Source organism: Pocillopora verrucosa, chromosome 10 (genome assembly GCF_036669915.1).
Source record: "Pocillopora verrucosa isolate sample1 chromosome 10, ASM3666991v2, whole genome shotgun sequence".
Lineage (NCBI taxonomy): Eukaryota > Metazoa > Cnidaria > Anthozoa > Scleractinia > Pocilloporidae > Pocillopora > Pocillopora verrucosa.
Genome location: NC_089321.1, coordinates 11924420 through 11945903, shown reverse-complemented (window position 1 = coordinate 11945903; position 21484 = coordinate 11924420). Strand labels below are relative to the sequence as shown.

General features: G+C 37.7%; 1 protein-coding gene across 1 annotated transcript; it reads left to right on the top strand.

Annotated features, from left to right (window-relative positions):
* Nucleotides 1-16868: 16868 nt before the first annotated feature.
* LOC131776228 (putative leucine-rich repeat-containing protein DDB_G0281931) lies at nucleotides 16869-20580 on the top strand. The gene is made up of 5 exons (XM_059092398.2): nucleotides 16869-16992; nucleotides 17255-17380; nucleotides 17760-19313; nucleotides 19722-20130; nucleotides 20433-20580. Exons 1-5 carry the CDS (start codon nucleotides 16869-16871, stop codon nucleotides 20578-20580), a joined length of 2361 nt encoding a protein of 786 aa, XP_058948381.2.
* Nucleotides 20581-21484: the final 904 nt, after the last annotated feature.

Genomic DNA, 21484 nt, shown 5'->3' with positions numbered 1-21484 from the left:
GCGCACTGGTGCCCAGTGTCTGCAACATACCAATAAGTTGATATCAAGTCTCACACAGACATCACGGCGCACTGAGATGGTGTCCGGTGTCTGCAACATACCAATAAGTTGGCATCAAGTCTTACTAGACATCATAGCGCACTAAAATGGTGTCCTGTGTCTGCAACATACCAACAAGTTAGCATCAAGTCTCACACAGACATCTTGGCGCACTTAGAAGGTGTCCAGTGTCTGCAACATACCAAAAGGTTCGCATCAAGTCTAACACAGACATCTTGGCGCACTTAGATGGTGTCCAGTTTCTACAAAATACCAACAAGTTGGCATCAAGTCTCACTCAGACATCATAGCGCACTTAGATGGTGTCCAGTTTCTACAAAATACCAACAAGTCGGCATCAAGTCTCACACAGACATCACGGTGCACTTAGATGGTGTCCAGTGTCTGCAGCATACCAACAAGTTGGCCTTAAGTCTCACACTGACTCCTTGGTAATTGTAGCATGATTTCTTGTATTATGTAATATGCCACCGTCAATTTCGACTTTTGAGCACAGAACTAACTTTATTTTTTCGATCGATGACACAGATGCGTTGACAAATGGCTTTATAGAATGGTTCAATTTCAATCAATCAATCAATCAATCAATCCATAAATTAATCGTTTATTTTCCCACGTAGCGTCTAGTGAGCTGGAAAGCTTGTTCAAAATACGTACGTTATAACAGAAAATAGCCTTAAAACATACTGAATTTAAAATATATATGTGTAACAACTAGGTTTATCATAATAAAGCTAACATGTACAACTGCGAAAGTCACCATATTAGGATTAAGATGACTAAAAATTGATCAAAGAGTTTGGCTGTGATCTTGTGAAAATTAGAACAGCACTTATTGTACGAAAATGATTCAAATGTCTGCTGGCTAGTATTAGATACCTAAGCCATGTCTTGTTTTTGCATTGGATCCCTCGAAATTATCTTCTGTTTATGTTTTGGAATCATTTTTTTTTCTTCCTGCCCACCTCTTGGTTGCATGCTTTGTACTGGTGTGCTTAGCCCTGGATCTCATTCACGGCAACCACAAATTTACCAAGATTGTATTGGCCACGATCCCCTTGTCAAAATCAAAGCGTTTTTATATTTTTGTATTCTGTTAACCAATTTTGCCTTTTGCAATTGTTGTCCATATTGTCTATTTCAAGTCTCAAGCTGCGAAATAAACGTGATATTTAATTCCTGCGAACCGGGCATGGAGTTCTGTACCTAAATTATCTATCCAGGTTCGTGAACTCACAGAGAACCCAGACCATTTTGCCCCAGATATTGTGATTTGGGTGTCCATCAGCGCTTCAAGGCATCATTCATTTCCTCCGGAAGTCCCGTGCTAACATGGTGCCCAGCCTTCCTTTGACTGAAATGGTTACTGGTGTGCTGGTGTCCCATGCCACAGGCATCATACAGCACTTAGATAGGGTCAAATCTCTGTAACATACTAATGAGCTGTATACAGCGTGCTGCACGAATTGTATTAATACAAAAAAAAGCTAAGAGAACTAATCCCCCATACATCCAATGAATTTTTTTTTTAATATCATTTTAGTGCACGTACCTGCGGAGCGACTATTCTGAGAACAAAAGCGGGCGGGCGGGCTGCGCTTTGTGCTTTGTGGTGTTCGTTATGATGACGTGATGACATTCTTTGTAAAGACGGTAAAAACAAGGGCTAAGAAAGACTAACCTCTGAGCGCTACTCCTGAAGCCTAAGTTTTTCTCCCCCTCTACTACTCCACAAGTTAGGGTGTGTGGAAGATGTTTCATCTGAAGGTTTGATTGGATGAACTAAAACTTTCGAAATGCTCGATTCAGGTAAATTACCTCACGGGTTATCGATTCAGCGGCAATAGCGCAACGTAACGCATTTTCCAGTCTACAGAAAGTGAACCAGCTGGATCTTGATGATTTCTTAATTTTAAAAAATCAATGCCGTTAATTGCTCACCTCTGTGCTTGATTAGCTATGTGACTCCTACCTCGACCCTCGACCAAGAGACAGATTTTTATAATTTGGTAGAGAATTAAATAGCATATGGCTGTTTACAAGAGCCCCTCTATGGTTTGAGAGAAAATGAAAACATTTTGAAATACGAACTAACCGATAGTGGGAAATGATGACAGTTCTTAGAATACAAAATTAACTGGTATATATCAGAACCCAAATTCAGGAATACCTTGAGAGGAAAATGGAAAGATCTTGGATGTGCAAATATTTGGAGTAGATCAAATACCTCTACAATGCGTACCACCGAAGTTAAAAAACATGTTAGGAAAATTTGCAATGTAAAAGGAGCGAAATTTCTTGTACTGAAACCTTGAGTTTTTTTTTCGAGTATGACCACAGATGTGATTTTTAACTGATTTTTATTGCAGGAACAAGCAATAGGTGAAATGAAGATGATTGGGCTCAGCAATTATTGCAAAGTCATGATATTTAAAAGCTGAAGAAAGATGAAAGATGAAAAGATGAAGAGAAAACAAATGTAAAAAAAGAAAGAAAACAAATTTGGTCTCGAATTACGAAGAGCTTATCAGTGGGTGAATTCAAGTTGCTAATGTCTTCACTTGGTCAGAATCTTAATGGGATTTTTACCTTAACTGCGATGGAAAAACACCAATCTCACCACATGCCTACCTTCTGCTAAACAGAAGGTTATATTTGTTAATAGCAAGTGTTGAACTTGGAATAAAAAACGGCGATAGTATATACAGAGGAATCGTCAGCGATAACGATTGAAATTACAAAAGAACTTCGAAACCTTTCATGAAAGACTTTTTAAAATCATCAGAGTCCCAGAATTAATGGACGAAACGTTTGCACAGGTCCAGAATAGAGCCAATACTTCGAGTTTCTCGAAAAAAAAGTGAGGGTCATAATCTAAGTGTGGGGTGATTTACTAACCAAGCCGGAGTTATACCACAAGTGAAAATAGGACAAGGGGAGAATAAAATTGTATGTGTAAAATCGAATGACCTTGACCACATTGAAAATTAATTTTCTTTACACTTGTCATTTACGAGTTACAAATTAGCAATGAACACTAAAAAAGCCACCATTTCTATATGTGACCAGAGCTAAGTAGAAGAAAACGGGAGAGAAACAAGCAATACTCAAAATGAATAAATAAATTATATTTAGTTTTACAGAGTTGACGTTTGCAATGACGACTTCACCTCCGGTCCTCCTAATGTTGTTTCTCCTTATTTACGTGTTCACGAGGAATCATGATACCTCAGCTACTCAAGGTGAACTTATTTTACTAGTTTTCTTTTCCTCAACACAAATTAAGCTCTTCTCCCTATAAAGGAGAATGGAAACATTTTCTTTTTTCATCGTGTGCATTTTCGGTGAGGTCATTTTAAAACATTTCCGCTGAGCCAAAAATAAATTCAGCGCTGACCTTTCAAAGAATTATTCAGATGCCTTGGGATTGGGTTTTATTTTCGCACCGATTCAAAACCAACCGTTTTGTGTAACAGAAGATGTTTTGAACAAAGGAAAAGTGTCATCCATCTCACTCCAACGGAACTACTCCCCCAATGCTCATGCTTTTCTGTGTTGTTATGATATGATTTTTGTCTCATGAAACAAATTTATTCGCTGTTCTATCCGTGTATTCAACACAAGGCAAGCCAATATGCCAGCCTTTAGGCTGAAATGAAAGTCATTGATGGAGTGCTTATCTTTCCCACTAATTCTGAATTCACCGGATCAAAAATTCAAATTTAGTGAAGGGTTTGTTCTGCTTGTTACCCATTGTTATAATTTTTTATCGAGATAAGAGTAGAAAAAATAATTCATCACATTCAATTAATGTCAAACCATCGATATAAATGTTGCCGGTCGCACAGCTTTTACATCAACTCCAAGTCTTAAAAACTCCACAGCTTCTGCGGGTCCTACAAACATCACAGCCTCTACAGGTCCTATAAACACTACAGCCTCTACAGGTCTTATAAAAATCACAGCCACCGCAGTTCCTTTAAACACTTCAGCTTCTGCAAGTCCTTCAAATACTACGGCCTCTGTAGCTCCTCCAAACACTACAGCCTCTGCAGGTCCTACAAATGCTACAGCTCCTGAAGGTCCTACAATCACTACAGCCTCTACAGGTCCTACAAATATTACAGCCTTTGCAGATCTTAAAAATACTACAGCCTCTTCAGGTCCTACAAACACTACAGCCTCTGCAAGTCCTTCAAACACTACAGCCTCTGCAAGTCCTACAAATACTACAGCCTCTGCAAGTCCTACAAACACTACAGCCTCTACGAGTCCTAAAAACACTACAGCCTCTACGAGTCCTACAAACACTACAGCCCCTGCGAGTCCTACAAATACTACGGCCTCTGCAAGTCCTACAAACACTACAGCCTCTGCAGGTTCTACAAACACTACAGCCTCTGCAAGTCCTACAAACACTACAGCCTCTGCAAGTCCTACAAACACTACAGCCTCTGCAGGTTCTACATACACTTCAGCCCCTTCAGACACTTCAATCACTACAGCTTCCACAGGTACTACGCATACTATAGATACTGCAGGTACTGCACATTATAACGATGTTAGCTATGGGTAGACAGTGGCTAAGTGGGAAATATGATTAATCGCTTAGATATATGATTTTGCTAAGAATGCAAAGAATGCTAATAACGCATTGGAATGATTTGTTTAAGTCTAAAATCAGGATTTTAAAGATACTTCATCTCCTTATTCTCACAGATAATCTGTTCCCAGTAGTCTTTTTAGATAATATTCCTTCCTTTCTCAATTGTCCTCCTACATTGTATCAATGATATTTAAGAGCTCTTCCCACCAAACTATATGGATATTGCAAAATGTTACCCTGTTATACTCCCCCACTGCACCACAGTTTCTTTAGAAACTTACCACTTTTATTCTTAAGTGAAATTACTCGTCTGCCATCTAGATAGTTAAAAGATCCTCTCAGCCGCATATTTATGCATATTATTATACATGACTGTACAGATGCTACAAGTCCTTCCTATACTATTACGGATAAAACGCTTACTTCAAGTTCTAGAGGTACTGCAACTATTAGAATAAGGCGACCTGAGATATAAATATTGATCCGTTACCCATAAATCCGCTGAGGAATAATTTATCCAAGCCTGAGGAAGGGAATTTTTTACATGAATTCTTTCCATTTTTATTCGATCCACCTTCCCCTCTCTTTAAGCTGTCTTGGTTTGCGGTCTCCTTATGCATGAGCTGGGAAGAAATAAATATAATTTATATTAGTATTTTGCCCCATTATTTGTAAATTCGTGAGGAGAACTTAATTTGGCTTCAATCAAAAAGACATTTCATGTGACATTTTGGAAGTTTCCTGTTCTTAGAAAAGAGTTTTTGGCGCGCAAAACAAATCTCAGTTTCTACAAAACTATCCACGAAATCAATGCAAGGCTAACGAATGCAAGCTCTTAGGCCGAAATGATTTGTAAGGGGAAGCCCACCCGAAAAGAGAAACATTTGAACTTTCCCATCATATATCAACAGGTCAGTTGAGGCGATTGAGTAAAAAACTGTTTCACATATCTTAGTTTCTAAAAAAACTATCGGGAGCTTTGGAAACAGCGCACGGATCAATAGAACATTTTGTTTAAAATTGAATTGAGTGCGAGTCTACTTTTTTACCGACCTTATGTATTTCAATAAATGTAAATTTTTGGTATCTACTGAATCTCTCCCGGATGAATTTGCATGGATACTGCCACAAATTTCTCGCGGAAAAAAGAACAGTTTCCGCTATGAAAGCACTCCATTTCGCGAGAACAGTTTGGAAAACATCGCTTATCCTAAAAATACACGTTGTTTCCCCAGTTTTCGAATTCATATGAAAGAATTGTCGTGGCGTGAATCGTATCTATCCAGCTTACTTTTGATGGGATCAATACAAGGCCAGCCAAAACTAGCTTTTGGTCGACTAACGAAAACTTTATGGGATGCCAAGCCAGAGAAATACTCGACCTAAAATTTTTCGTTTTGTACACCAGTGAGCGGGTTTACTTTAGTCGTCACTAAAACATAAGGCAAACAGTCTAGAGTAAATACTTCGTAACTTTCAACAAATTCATCCTAAGAGTATATACTCTGCCTACTTTAGGAACCAGAACACAGAGTTATGGATGTGAGTTTAACTGGGCTACTCCGCAAAGTGTACGAGTAGCTGCTGCTGCTCATGGTAGGTGATAGAACCTTGAAATAACAAACATAATCAACTTCTTGTCCTTCACAGGAGCTTTGTTTCAAGTTCACAAGGCGGTTAATATACAGTCTAAGAAATATCTCGTAATTTTCAACAAATTCATCGTAACCATATGAATTATACCCTACGTACTCCAGGTTCCAAATATTTTGCAGGCTGTGTGATCGATACTCCACCATGCTCATAGAACTCTACAATACTCTGAGCGCCCTTTTAATTTTTTCTTTCGAGCGAGTTGGATTTTCAGAACACGCATGTCCTAAAAATCTCCAAGAAATGTAGACGTTTCGGCACAATTTTATATATATATATATATATATATATTTTTAACGTTAAAACAACAAACTTCAGTTTTTGAAAGAGTAAACCAAGGAGTTATTGCCATAAGCTATTACGAAAAATTTTCCAATGAGGTCACTGTATTAAGGAAATCGCTCTTGAAAATGACTTTTTTTTACTGAAAATGACCAAATTTTGAGTATTTTCAAGTGAAAAATGATAATCCTACTTCGTAAAAATTGTTCATTTTAGGTGCAAATTATAGATACATCTTTCATCTTAAAACAGCCGTTCGTTGATTTAGAAGTAAGCTCCTCTAAAATTCATAAAAGTGAGTTTTATGAAGCCTTGTAGGCCAAATTTGGCCCATTCTTCTCTAGTTCAGGGCTCTCCAAGGCGAGGTGGCGTTCAAATTTGCCGTTTCTCGGTTATGAATAATTAATCATGTCTACGCATTCTGCCCTGTGCATTTTGCCTTTTTCGAAGAATATTGTTACCGTTGCAAATATAAGGGAAAACAAAGTATGTCTTCACGGCAAAACAAAATTTGCAGCATTATAACTCGATATCATCTACACGCATCACGCTTATCTTAAAGCAATTGGCGAAAATTTGTCAGGACAAACCGTGCTTCGAATGTTGCCAAGCTTTGGGCGGGAACTTGAATATCATAAGAATTAACAAGTATAATAACTAATACAAAAAACAACGCCGTCGATTCGAGGTTCCATTTCAATCTAAAATGAAAATCGTTTGGCTGTTTCCAAGCTTAAGGGATCCATCTGCTACACAACTTGTACTCTTGTACTTAACTTTTTCAGATCCCTTGGCGACTACAGATACCACATTCCCGCATTTTGCACTTCCTGCATATTTTACAGCGCCTACAGATGTTGCCGCTAACACAAGTTTAGCAGATACTGTATAAATATTACACGACTACAACGAATTGTGAAAAAAATTGTTGAATGACTAAATTTTACTGCTGGCGTACTGTAGACTGACCACGTGTTCGAGGATGTTTAACTACCTTTAACTTTTCAGCGATGAATTTCTTAGTCTTATGCCTTCACGGTGTGAAAAAAAGTAGAGTTCGAGAATGATATTTGCAACTCATGGTAGTAACTTGTAACACTGAGATTTTTCTTGAAGAAAATGACACTTGTAATACTGAAAATTTTAACGTCCTGCAAAAAGCGTAATGCGAGGAGGGACCTGTCCTAAGCATATAATTTTCCCGGGTTTCTGCCGAATTTTAATTCTATCGACTCATTTATTATTTTGATCCACAGCAATCAGAACTGATTCTTACAATGCCGCTACCTTACATTTTATTGATGGTCCTCCCAACATATCGCTGCCTACTGTTGTACAAACCCTACCAGGTTACAAAGTGACGTTTTTAGTGACCGGAACGCCTCCGATAAACACAGTAATACTGAGCCACTCGGCAGTATTCGTAGACACAACAAACACATCAGTGGCTGTTCAACTTGAAGAAGGAAATTTTGTTTGTGTGGCCACCAACAAGTTTGGATTCGACTTGAGAATGTTCTCTGTAACTTTTTCGGGTAAGCGCCTCAACCTTAAATAATCTTAACTTCGATTTTGCAGCAGTAAACAACCTGCTAGAAGCGTCAATTCGCTTCACATCGTAATCATTTCATTTTTAGCCTGGATCGGAAATCATTAGTGATGTGAAAATCAAGTTACATCACCTTTCTCATGTAATACAATCAGGCTTTGACGTAATGGACAAATTTAATATTGCTGCACGTTTTCTAGATTGCCTGCTGGCGATTCTTCGAGGTAAGAGGAAACGTTGTGTAAAGTTTCTAACCTTTACCGAACTATCGTTTCAGATAACAGGGACTTTCACTTGTGCTATGTCTAAGTTAACAGGGGCGTATATGAGAGGGAGGTATTCTTTTTCAAGAAGTGCACAATACTATTCCAAATAAAAATAAAAGTTATTAGATAGGAGAAACTGGTTCATCCCTACTTTTGAATCTTCAGAAGGTATCCTCGTAGTTCAACGTGCAAATGAGGATATTGGCATACCCTTTCTTGGACGTAAAAGGTATCGTTCGAGAGAATGTTTGTTTCAAATCTGTTTTTTGTTTAAAGATTGCGGACCAAGCTGTTCTTCTGAGTGGAGCATCTCTCACGGGAATACTCTCTCTTGCACAAATGTAACAGGTGCACATCTCAGCAACTGTCTTCCAGCTTCGACTGAAAAACTGTATGATCATATTACGAGATAAACTATCCACACTCACTTGCTTCACATCTTTCTTAATAGTCCCATCTTTTTCTGTTTCGAGTCAATGGTCAAGATGTTATGGTTTTGTTCGTATTGGAGTAAATCAATCAGTATCTATTTGCAGATTATTTCTTTATCGATTGGTGAAGAAGCCAAATCATCGCCATAGGTTTAATAAGGGCATATCAGTTTTGATCGATATTTTATGAAGTATCGTTAGTAATTGTACGTCTCTCATTCGATTCTTTCCCAAACACGTAGAGTCTACTTATCACTGATTTGATATACACGTACGGTAGCAGTGTGTGATTTTCTTATTTATATTCAGTCCTATGATACCAAGTGTGAGGCAAACCTGAATCATGATTTTCACTCGTGAATTATCTACAGTGTTGGAATTTTAAATGATTGTTATTTAATCGATTATGCACCGTTATCAAAACCCGAGCTGAATCGTTTTTAATGGAATTGATACATATAACTTACAATAAAGATGCAATGGTACAACTTGATCTATTTCTGTATATGTATTTATCTTCATTTCGTTAATATAGGTATTCATCTTCATTTCGAAACGTTTTGTTAATATTATAAACAGCACATTAAATTAGCATTCCTAGAAACAAGAAATAAGAATTAAAATAATAAGTGAGAAGGTAAATTTGAGCTCGAAAGTGCAATAAAGTCCAGCCCATTCATCTTGTTATGAACGCGGAATGAGAAATGGTACCTCAGACCTTTGGCCTCCTACGCCCCTTTGCTGTAGCACTGTGTAAAAGAGAGTAAAGTAAGTCCGAACATACTTACCTTCATATGTGGCACGTGTCCTTCATGCTGCTAAGATCATGAACGTCAAAAGCATCATGTGAGTAAAATGGGTATGAAAGATGATAAATTTAGATGTCCTTTTTTCCTAATGAAATAAAAACTTTTTACTCGAAATTTTCTGTGGCTCTATTCCAATATTACCATAAGATTTTCTTAATTTTACTATATTATTAGTCTAATAACTGTGAATTTCAATGTACTTGTCGTAACTAGATGTCTTAATTCATATTCCAAAGCCTATAAGCTTCCTATCGAATTCATTTCCATGTTGTCATTACCTTTCCCTTCAACTGCGACGAAATTATGCATTTATCCGTCTTCATTAAAAAATGAAATATTTTTGCAGGAATTTGTCTTCAAATGCTATTACTTCTGTACCGGAAGGATTGTTTGCCAATCCAGTTGACCTAGTTAAACTGTGCGTACCATGAAAAATGCCAAGTTCACCCCCGAAATCTCTATTTCTTATCATTTTTTAAAAATCCTATTGGAATATGTTGTCAGATAGATGTTAAGATCCAAACGCTATTGCCTATCAGACAGATTTCATTTCCTTTTCACACGACTGTCCTGTAATAAAAAACAAACAAACAAACAAACACTGTGTCTATTCTGTTAAATATTTTTTATGTTTTGATAGATTCCTGTCTTCAAACGCTATTACTTCTTTACCAGAGGGATTGTTTGCCAACCTAACAAACCTCTATAGACTGTGCGTACCATAAAACATATTACTTTGTTTGCTTTCGAAATCTTCTTTTTCAGCCTTTTCCTAAACTTCGTATTGAAACCACTGAGGTGTAACGACTGCGTCAGGATTCAATTTAAACGTTACTTCCTCTCTATCAAATTCTATGCCTCCACTTGTTTGCTCCAGGATTAAATTTTTAATGTCTCTTCATGGATTTGTCTTCAAATGCTATCACCTTTCCCTTTGTCTTTTCCTGAAAATCGTCCTGTAATTGAAAAAAATTACACCATTAAATAATATCTAATGTTTCTGCAAGGGATTTGTCTTCAAACATTATCACTTCTCTACCAGAAGGATTGTTTGCCGACCTAACTAACCTTTACAGACTGTGAGTACTATTAAACATAATAAGTTTACCTACGAAATCTTTTCTATATTTTGGAACTAGAAGATGAATCATAACATCATATTTTATTACGTACGTTAAGGTACAGGTACAGGCCTGAATTTTTTCAGGCCTTATTTTCACTACTGCTCCATGAGGAAACACTACTACAATATGCAACTCCTTTTTCCTCGGTTGAGAAATTGGTTTTTTCACAGGGATCTACAAAAAAATGCTATAGCTTCTTTACCGGAAAGACTGTTTGCCAACTCCTCCAACCTGCGGAGCCTGTGAGTAACACGCAATAAATCTAAGCTATCCATGAACGTTTACTCTTCATAACATTGTTAAAATGTAATTAGTACGTCGTACGTACATTAATTGCGTGTGTCACCTCTCCAACGCCGGGGAGATTTTTTCGGTCACCAAATATCCCTTATGGACTGTGTGTTTAGATGAACACACCAAGTTTATCTGTTAAAAATCTCTATTTTTCCGCAAAGAAGTAATATAATGGAATTCTTCCTCTCTTGAATTAATTTCTTTCGAAGGGACTTGTCTTCGAATGCGATATCCTCCTTATCGGAAGGATTGTTTGCCAAGCTCACCTTACTGCGGCACCTGTACGTTAAAATGATATAGATATAACTAATGTGATTGCTATGGCATTGCAGAATTCTACTGATGAGATTAAATGTTTAAACTTACAATTCAAAACAATAAAAACTCTTCACCAGAGGTTTAAAGCTCTCTTTGTTATAAATGTTTTCGTTCATTCCATACGTTTCCGTTAACACCGTAGTCTCACTCATGATTTAGGACAGAAAAATATTTTCCTGCCATTGTTAAAACAGGGAATCCGTTCTATTCATCTCACATTCCTTAAATACAGTCTTGTTTATTTGAGAAAGTCTTTCAAAAGTTCATCTCCTCACTTCTGGCATCGATTAAAACATGGGATGCTTCGCAGTCATTGCTTTTTTCTTTTTGCATCAGATAATACTATTTGTTTCTAGCTTAATTCATTGATGTTTTCAAAGGAATTTGTCTTCAAACGCTTTAAGTTCCTTACCAGGAGGACTGTTTACCCACCTAGTCAATCTGGGCTCTCTGTACGTAAAATAAAATTTACATAAAATAAATCCTAAAAAATATTGCTCTCGTGGCAGTTGTGACCAAATTTCTTCAATGCAATAAGGTGTGTCATTTCTATGTAAAGGCTTTTTTCTCTCCACCAGCGGCTTTTTTTAATTGGAAACCATCAGGTTCAGTTGATTTAAAAAGTAATGTCTATGGTAAATTATGTGCGTATTGCCAAGTATGTAAGTAAGTCGATCAATGTCAGACGTGGAAACTGAATTTTAGAACACTAGTGTCTGCGTTGTGAAAATAAAATGAAATGAATGAATAAAAGAAGGGTAGGTATTGATCATAACACAAGGCAAACAAACTAGGACCAATTATATTCTCTCGAAAGACCGTGTTTCATATTGTTTCGAGCCATCGACTAATTTTCAATAATTTGATTCAGATAAATATAGAAACGCTAACATGCACATCATTTAATTTTTATCTTAGATCAAAAGAAAAATGAGTCTATTATCATTTAATGACATATATATTTTTTCAACTCAAATTGTATGGCATATTTTTGTTATTAGCTACTTTCCCAATTCAAAACATTATCTTACTTTTAGAATCGATTATAAGCTTGCCTACCAAGTTGCCACAGCTATTTGTTTCCTCCAGGATATGAAGTGATTAAAAACTCTCTTTTTTCCTGTTTCTAAAGGTATTTCTCTTCTAACACTTTAACCTTCTTACCAGAAGGACTGTTTGCCAGCTTAACACAAATGGAGGCCCTGTAAGTGAAATGGAATATAACATTTGCCTTTAGCAGAAATGTTTGTCTTGTCATGGCATTGCTTTTTACCACGATTTTTATTTACTAGTCTTCCCTTTTATTTCAGATTTTTCTCGTTAACCTAAAATCTTACACGTGAATTAATAAATCCCACTGGAATTAGATGAAAATCTTCGTGTCATGGTCGAATTATGCCTTCGTGTCCATTTTTTTGGTTGTTTGTTTATTTTTCAACTTACCCAAACACAGTCTAGTTTTTTCATTTGGAATATACTTGGAATAGATTACAATATATCATGCTATTTTCATCTCTGTTTTCCCCTAGGACTTAAACTGGTGGAATTATCTTTCTAGGATTAATGAATTATTGTTTTCATAGGGGTCTATCTTCAAACGCCATTGTATCCCTACCAGAAGGATTGTTTGCTAAGCCAACTCGGTTGCTTTACCTGTATGTATCGTTTCGTTTCCTTTCAAACACTCTCTCTCTTCGCCTAACTACGGGTGCAGTGAGGCGAACACGCTCATTGTTAAATCATGAGAAGTCCAAGTGCGCACCAAGATTATATATCCTGCATCAAACGCGCAGGAACATCATGGCTAACTAAGCGCAGTGCAACGGGGTGAGCGCGTCGGATGCACATCTTCCGGAGCGTGTGCATTTGAATGGTTAAAGATTTGACCACCTATCGGTTTTTTAGACAAATCGTGTGGGCAATGCAGATTGCCGAGGACGTACGGACTTACTGTCGTAACGTTAAAACATCACGATCAAAATTTTTGGCTTGAATGGTCAGCATATTTTCTTAGGTATCAGCGCCGCTAGCGCGCTTCACGCGTGGGAACTTATTCTAAATTGTTAGAACCGCACTTCACTCATTCATGTATTAATCTGTAAATGCTTTATAGGGATTTGTCTTCAAACGCTATAACCTTCGTAACAGAAAAACTGTTTTCCAAGTTAACAGTGCTTCATTACCTGTACGTGAAATAGAAAATAACCTCAGAAATTATTCTCGTGGCGGCATCGTTTAATTTCACTTTGATTTCTTTCTCGAGAGCCTGAAAAAGATTGTACTATGTACAATTATGTAATATAGATGGACCTGCATGCGCTAGACAAAAACAATAATTAAACGGTAGTGATTGTGAACCCGGACTGAAGCCATCGTTCCCTCCGATCAAACCGCAATATATCCAGCTCGAGCCAGCTAGGAGCTATCTCTTGAAGGGAGAAAACGTAGAGTTCTGTTTCCGTGTTACGAAGCAAGATTCTCTTTGTTTCGGTTTAGATTGCTCAACGGCAACCGTTTACGACGTATTCCACATCGAGCGTTTGCTACCATGAAAGAACTGAAGATAATGTAAGTATGGACGAATGGACCATTTGCCAAAATCTAACACATACATCCTTTACTTATCATACGTTTCTCTTGCTTTAATTCTGAATGCCACTGAATAATGTTAACATGCAGTTGATGTGCGCCCATGTGAACAGAATGCATAATCGAAGAATTCGAACCAGAACGTTGATATAATCGAGGTAATCCGAGCAACTCAAGAATTATCACAGATTATTTTCGTACCACACAACATATAACGAACCCCTCGGGTAAAATAACAAGATAACCAGATTGCTATAAACCAAAGAGCTAGCTCGGAAAAAAATTATTACATGGTCCATAAACATATCTAAGTATTTACCTCATCCATCCCTCTTTTATTTCCAGAGCACTTTCTCAGAATCCCATAGAGACAATTGACCCAGAAGCGTTTCATCTAGGTGGCTTCTCTGATTTCAGATTGTAAGTTTTTCCACCAAGCAGCATTGTTTTGGGTGATAGGGAAAACGTTCAAGAAAAACTTATTAGACATGAGTTATAGGATATATGTTTACTATGTTGAGTGGAGGTATGTCGACCTCCCACTGATGGGAGGGGGGGGAAGGTGTGCCAACTACTTTTGTCACTTATTTTAGTTGTACTGCTTATAGTTTCTTAGAAAAACGAGATAGAAACCTCCATAGGGTAACTCAAGAATGTACTTAGATACTCTGGCGTGTCCCTTGAAATAATCCCGACAAAAGAGCACAATTAATAATTAGAAACAAAATTTGAGTTTGTGATCACTTAGTGGACATGCATGCCTTCCAGTTACCATGCTTCCTGAATGAAATTAAATTAAATGAACATGTTTGAGATCAAATCTATCAAACTTCAACTTACCTTCTAAAAGCTACGTCAGACCATGCGTCACTTCTGTGTAACTATGCAACCGCTCATCTGTGACCGCACGCGAAAAGAGCACTAGGACCGAGGCTGCCAAAGAGCAGTCTGGTTCCTTGACTTCTTACACTCATAAGTAAAAAAGTAAGTTTCTAAAGAAACTGTGGTACTGAGTTTCAAAGCTGACGTTTCAAGCATTAACCTTTCATCAGCTTTGTAGCTCTTTACGGTGGCCAATTTACGCTATCAACTCAGTTGATGATACGAAATTACCCTGTTAAACATTATTTTGATTCGATTTTATTAAAAACTGATTTTGAAACATCGTATACGCGGAGTAATACCTTCACAGAAACTTCTATTAGATTCTGTATCTAGACTCAAATGTCTTCAACAAATTTAGCCTTTTTTAAGAAACTAATTGTTGTGTTTTAACAGATTTCTTTTAGGAACGAAATTGAAAAGATTTAACTCTGACAGTTTTATGAAGCTCAAAGTTGAAGATTTTAAGCTGTTAAGTATCACGCATTTTCTAAAATTTTTGGGCCGTATGTTTTGAAAGCCTATATTTATGACAAAGGCATTGAACTGCAGTCGAACCTGTATTAACCGGTCACCCACGCGAAACGGCAAGCCGACTACTCAATATAGGTTTACCGCCTCGTACAAGTTCCTCTGTAAGGAGGTGTTATAAAACGATTGAAAACGCAATTTCATGCCGTAAGTTTATGTACAAGAACAAGAGTCCATCATGGGCTCCTGACAAAAACTCGCTCAAAAACACTGATTTCGAGAGATAAACATGGATTAATAAATGTACTTAAAATCTTTTTTCGGTTGTACTGAAGTGGTTCCGCTTTAACTGACCGTTCAATACAGGTGGAAGACAATACAAACAGGCCTGTAGGATTCAGTAAAAGGGTGACTACGACTTTCGGGACTTTGACAACCGACCGCTCAATACAGAGCGACCGCTTAATACGGTGCCCTTTAATACAGGTTCCACTGTACAATCGTTTTGTGCAATTTTTGATGGACACTTGTCTGTTGCCAACAGCCTTCACGTAAAATCTGTCTAATCACATACGTAGCTCCCTCAACCCGACTGATCTCTGAAAAAGGGTTGAGAGGATCGCTGCACTAACCCACTCTTGCGCATAATTTTCTTTTAGTAATTCGTGGACAAGAATTCCTCGGATTATAAAGTACCGTCGTTGGGACAAAGTCAGGAACTCGACGACCTTGGAAGTACACCTGTAAGGATGTTGTCATGGTTGTATGAGTCAGATAAACAAATAAACAAATGACAATATCAAAAGTTTTCCTGCAGATATGCAAACACCCAGACAATGTCATCTTACTCAACACAAAGGCAGTTTAGAACGGTGAAAATAGGAATCAGTTATGGTGGAAATGAATAGAATATATTGTATTTTGCAACGTGTAGTTAAATTTTTTTGTGTGCGATACATTGGTGTGCGAAAGTATTTGGTCGTTTCTGATTAAAATCAAGATATTTGTAGACGAAGCAAACTTCACAACAGCTCACATACCTCGCAGTGTTAATACAGCGTTATAGACAAATGAGTCGTCTCTTCTTTTTTCCTCCTAAATATGCTAAAAAGAAAAATATTATGTGGTCAAATTTCCTCTTAAAAGCCGCAATTTCTTGTCAAAGGGCGTTATTGATACTATGTCCATCAATAATTTCAACTCATTTCGCATTTCAGGAGAATAATTTGGCCCACAAAGTAAACTACTGGGTCCACCAGTAAATGTGATAGCCATTGAAGTCTATTTATCAACTTATAATTTTGTGTAAAAAAAAAATATTCTAACTGGCTGCTTTGTTGCTCTCACGAACCCAGGAAGACCTATGCGTTTCGAAGTTGCTTGCTCTTGTTCCAAAGTCTCCACGCTTATCTTAATAAATCATTGATGGTAAATAACTTTCTGTCCAAGGAATCCTGCCGATCAAAGCGGAGAAGCGATCAAAGTCCATCAAGATTTTGAGAACACTTATTGGTTTCGCATTCTTCAGCCCACTATGTTGACCATGGGCTTTACGAAAACTGCCTTTGGTTCTGACATGTTATTTCTGCCATGTCCTTTGGGGACGTTCTCAAATTCTTCCGTACCAAAACATGACAAGTGCACAGAATGTCCACCAGGTATTTTATCGAGTATAATTCATTGTTAGGTAATCAACCTTCTCTAAACGGCCACTATAGAAAATGAAAATGTGTTTTCCTGCTAAGAGACCCACAAGAAGAAGATGCTCAGTTTACTGAAATATTATACCATCTGAAGTGTCTACACAAACACCAAACAGCGAAAAGTCAATTGTGTCACTTGTGACAGAGATTTTATAAAGATAATAACCAAGAGTATTTTTGAAGGTTATATTCACAGGATAATGACATCTTTTATTAGGTGGTTTCTACTCTGATACTCTTGCTTACGTGGCGGAAGGCTGCAAGCAATGTCCAAATGGATCGTACGTTCCATTTGAGAAAAAACCTGGCAAATCAATACTGGAATGCAAGGCGTGCCCACTCGGTAAGTAATTTAAAAACAAAATAATTTTAAACAGCACTATTTTGTGCAAAGAGTTTTGGCCGTGATAGGGGAAAGAGTGGTACCGAGGCCTGCTCCCTGTAAGTTCCAGATCGTTGACGATAAGGACGCCAAATATCAATGGAATAATGTACTCATTATTTGTATCAAGGGGAGCGTTACTACTTCACTCTGCCGCTTTTTTGGTCAAGAAAAAAAAGCAGAAACATAAAGATTTACCTTTTATCTGTTTAGCCTTGAACAACAATGATCATTTTTAAGAAGAACTGTAAATGAAAGTAAAAAATTTGACGAATGTAATTTCAATACAAGTTGACTCGCTTGGAAAACACACTGACTTAATTTTCATTGGATTTAACAGGAACGGAAAGTGACTTTTTTGCTGGATATCGTGCTTGTCCTTGTTTGGAAGGATTTTATCGAACCCATCTATTTTCTGGATGTCGCAAATGTGAAAAATCTGGCGGACTGGTTTGCCAGGATGAATATGCCTCATTAAAACTTGGATATTGGTGGGAGTGGCGTAATGAGTCATACAAACTTCGCTACCAGGATTTCATAAAGAATCTTTTGGCTTCCTCTCCAGAGTTAGATGATTCTTCCGTACAGTACCCGCATGCGATACCAGCACCATACAGGTGCCCAGTAAAAGAGTCTTGCAAAGGTGGCCTGGACTCCCCATGCGAAGATGGATACGAGGGTCCACTTTGTGCAGTTTGTTCTTTAGGATACTACAAGCAACTGGAGTCTTGCGCGAAATGTCCCTCAAAGACGTGGATTGTGGCACAGTTTTCGATCATCTTTGTCATTATAATTCTACTTGTTGCATTTCTGATGTGGAAGAGGAAAGCAACGTTATCAAAGGACCGAGGCCAGTATCTGATAGACATGTTTTTATCCAAGCTTAAGATAATAATCGGTTTTTACCAGGTCACGCACGGCTTACTGACAGTATTCTCGTATATCGAATGGCCAGAGTCACTGCATGTTGTTTCCACTTATTCCGGAATACTTCAAATGAATCTGCTTCAGATCGCACCCATTCACTGTTTATCATCAGGGCTACGCGTGAACGTCTTTGGAGAACTGCTCCTGATATTAACTGTGAATGTCACTGCCATTGGTGTAACAGGTTTTGGTTATATTGTGTTTAAGACAATAATTTTGAAAAATCACAACCTCAACGACAAAGAAAAGTCGACCAAAATCTCGGAAACGAAACGCCTGTTTTGTAAGAATTTGTTTTTCTTCCTGTATGTGACATATCTGGGTACTTTTTCCAAGACAGTCAGCGTTTTGCCACTAGCTTGCCGAAAAGTCTGCCGGGACGACGAGGAAGAGTTGTGTAACATGTACGCCAAAGCAGATTACAGCTTAAGATGCCAAGGAGCCACATATGACTATTGGCTTATCTTGGCATACATTTCAACCGCGTACGTAGTTGCCTTGCCCGTTGCCTCGTTAACTGTACTTTGGAGGCAGAAGAGAGTGATAGTATCTAAAATAGACAATGATGGTGGCTTTGGCATGGAAACAATTGAAGGGTTGAGGTTCCTCTTCGAAAACTACAAGTCTGAAGCATGGTATTGGGAACTGGTTGAAATGTCGCGTAAAGTCGTTCTTACTTCTGGTGTCATTCTTGTCGGACAGGAAAGCAGATCCTACATTGGCCTCACTTGGGTTGTTGCAGGCATGTTTGGAGTGCTTTTCTGCTGGGTGAAACCGATCAAAGACGCTTCTGAGAACTTGTTGATGTCGGCTTCCCTGGCTGTTACAGTTGTAAACCTGGGCATTGGCGCTGTAAGCAGAATCCCAGCAGAGAATGTATCAAACATAGTGGATAAACACAAAGACGTAATAGCAATGAAAATACTTATACTTGGTGCAAATACTCTGGTGATTGGCCTAATTATTGGTGAGTGATGCTGAGAGGTAAACTGTTGTTATATCAACTAAACATACGGAACCCCAAAACAGCCGAGTGACATTCTGTTCCGTTGCTTGCTTTTAGGAGAGGGGATAACTTTTTAATTCAAATTTCAAGGATAAAACATTGATAATTTTATTGCCTTTTTATTCTAGGATATCAAGTGAACAGCAGTTAAACACTTAAAAATTAGAATAGGAGATAAACATTTTTAATTTTTCTAACTCTTTACTTTAGCACAAGATAATTAGGAAAAGAGGCAAACAAAGGCGCGGAACGTTGCCAAACAGCCCCCATGGAAAAGCCTCTGCGCTGATAACAAACTGTTTTAAAGTACATCGTAGTTCAATACACAATCATTTTGAATGACACAAGTTGATTTTATCACTATTTCAGTGCAATACTTGACGTTTTTGTACGAGTACTACAAAGAGTGGCGCCAAAACCCGCAGTGGTCTGTTTCTTGTTGTCTGGCTCTGCTTCTCCCTCTTGATGATTTGCAAGGAGAAGTTCATGGTATGGCTGGTGATAACTTGATGAAAACCCAGATTGACACAGGAAGGACGGAGAAGCCGTCGTTTGCTGCCACAGTTAAAGACAGCGGAGCTCTAAGTTTCACTCTTTGCTATGAAGATGTCGAAGGAAACGATGATGAAATCAGGATGGAATATAATGAGCCAAACGTTGAAGTTGTTGACTACACCAACAACAGATGTCATCGTTGGACACAAACGAAAGTCTTTGTCTTACCGTTTGTCTCAAACGCGAAACTTGGGTCTTTGGAAGATGACCAACAGCGATATAAGTGAGTAGTAGGAAAACTTTAAAATTGTGATTTAACAATGTAAAGGAAACCGTACAATCAAATCCGTAAAAACTACCTCACTAAGAAATTCCGACGAATTACAACCTTTCCAGTTACAAGTTAAGTTTCGTATCATGTACTCTATGAATGTACATGATACGAAAAAAATTAACTTGAGCTTAAGTGTGAGGCAAAAACCCTGCACCACTCCAAACCCCCCCCCGCCCCCCCCCCCCAAAAAAAAGGAAAGAAAAAGTAAAAAAAGCAGCTAATAATAACCTTTGAATAACCACTGTATCTAGACACCAGACGCCTGGAAATAAGGCAGCTCTTGCTGACGTTGCAAAGAGTGGTGTATCCTCTAAGCAGAAGATATGCATGAACAAGAAAAAAGACAGTAACGAACCAGCAGAGCAGAAGAAATACGACGAAAAACGAGGCAGCAAGTGAAAATAACGATTGACACCTGAGTTGTATATGTGACTGTTGGCTGTGCTATAACCCGCTTAGTTTACGGCAGAACCAGGTAGAGACAAATATAGCAGAACTATTACATTTCTTATGCAGATAGTTTCGGCGAGCACTCATATGAACTTTGTTTTATGATAAAGTGTTGCGAAAATGAAAATTTTGTAGTCAAAAGTAGCCTTTAATGTTTTTTAGTGCATATGTAATACGGCTGCATAACATGATATAGTATTTACCACTTTATTCAAAATCACTCAGGTTTCCTTATCTATTGCCATGGCATTATCTTGTTTTTGATAGTTGTTCGGAACAAAACGTCCGCTTTTTTTTGTGGAAAAAATTCAGGGAGTTGAAAAGAGCAAGTGTATACAATGGTAGATAAATGGGGTAAATACGATATAAGACCTAATACTGTTATTCAAAAAAGCCACCTATGAAATAACATGCTGAGATAGAATCGGAAAAAAAATGATAAAAAAGTATACCAGTAATAGTATAGACTTTCTTTTATCTCCAGCTACAAGTGTTAGATAACAACAAGTTCGAGTAAATATATGAGCCAGATACATATGCATTATATGAACTGCGCACTTAGTATATGTGAGTAATGGGTTCACTATGATTTATGGTAAGGCATTGTTTCACAACGAAGCCAAGCATCGAATGAATGATGAGTAATATATAGTCGTTAATTTATCTCCAGATTCAAGTCTTAGATAATAACATCAAGATCGAGTTAATAAATGAACGAGATACATATGCATTATCTTACCTGTGCACTTGATATTTGCGTGTATTGGGGTAAATATGATTTGTGGCTGAACGCTGTTATAGAAAGAAGCCACTTTATAAACAACATGCTAATGTAGCATGTTATGATAGTCAT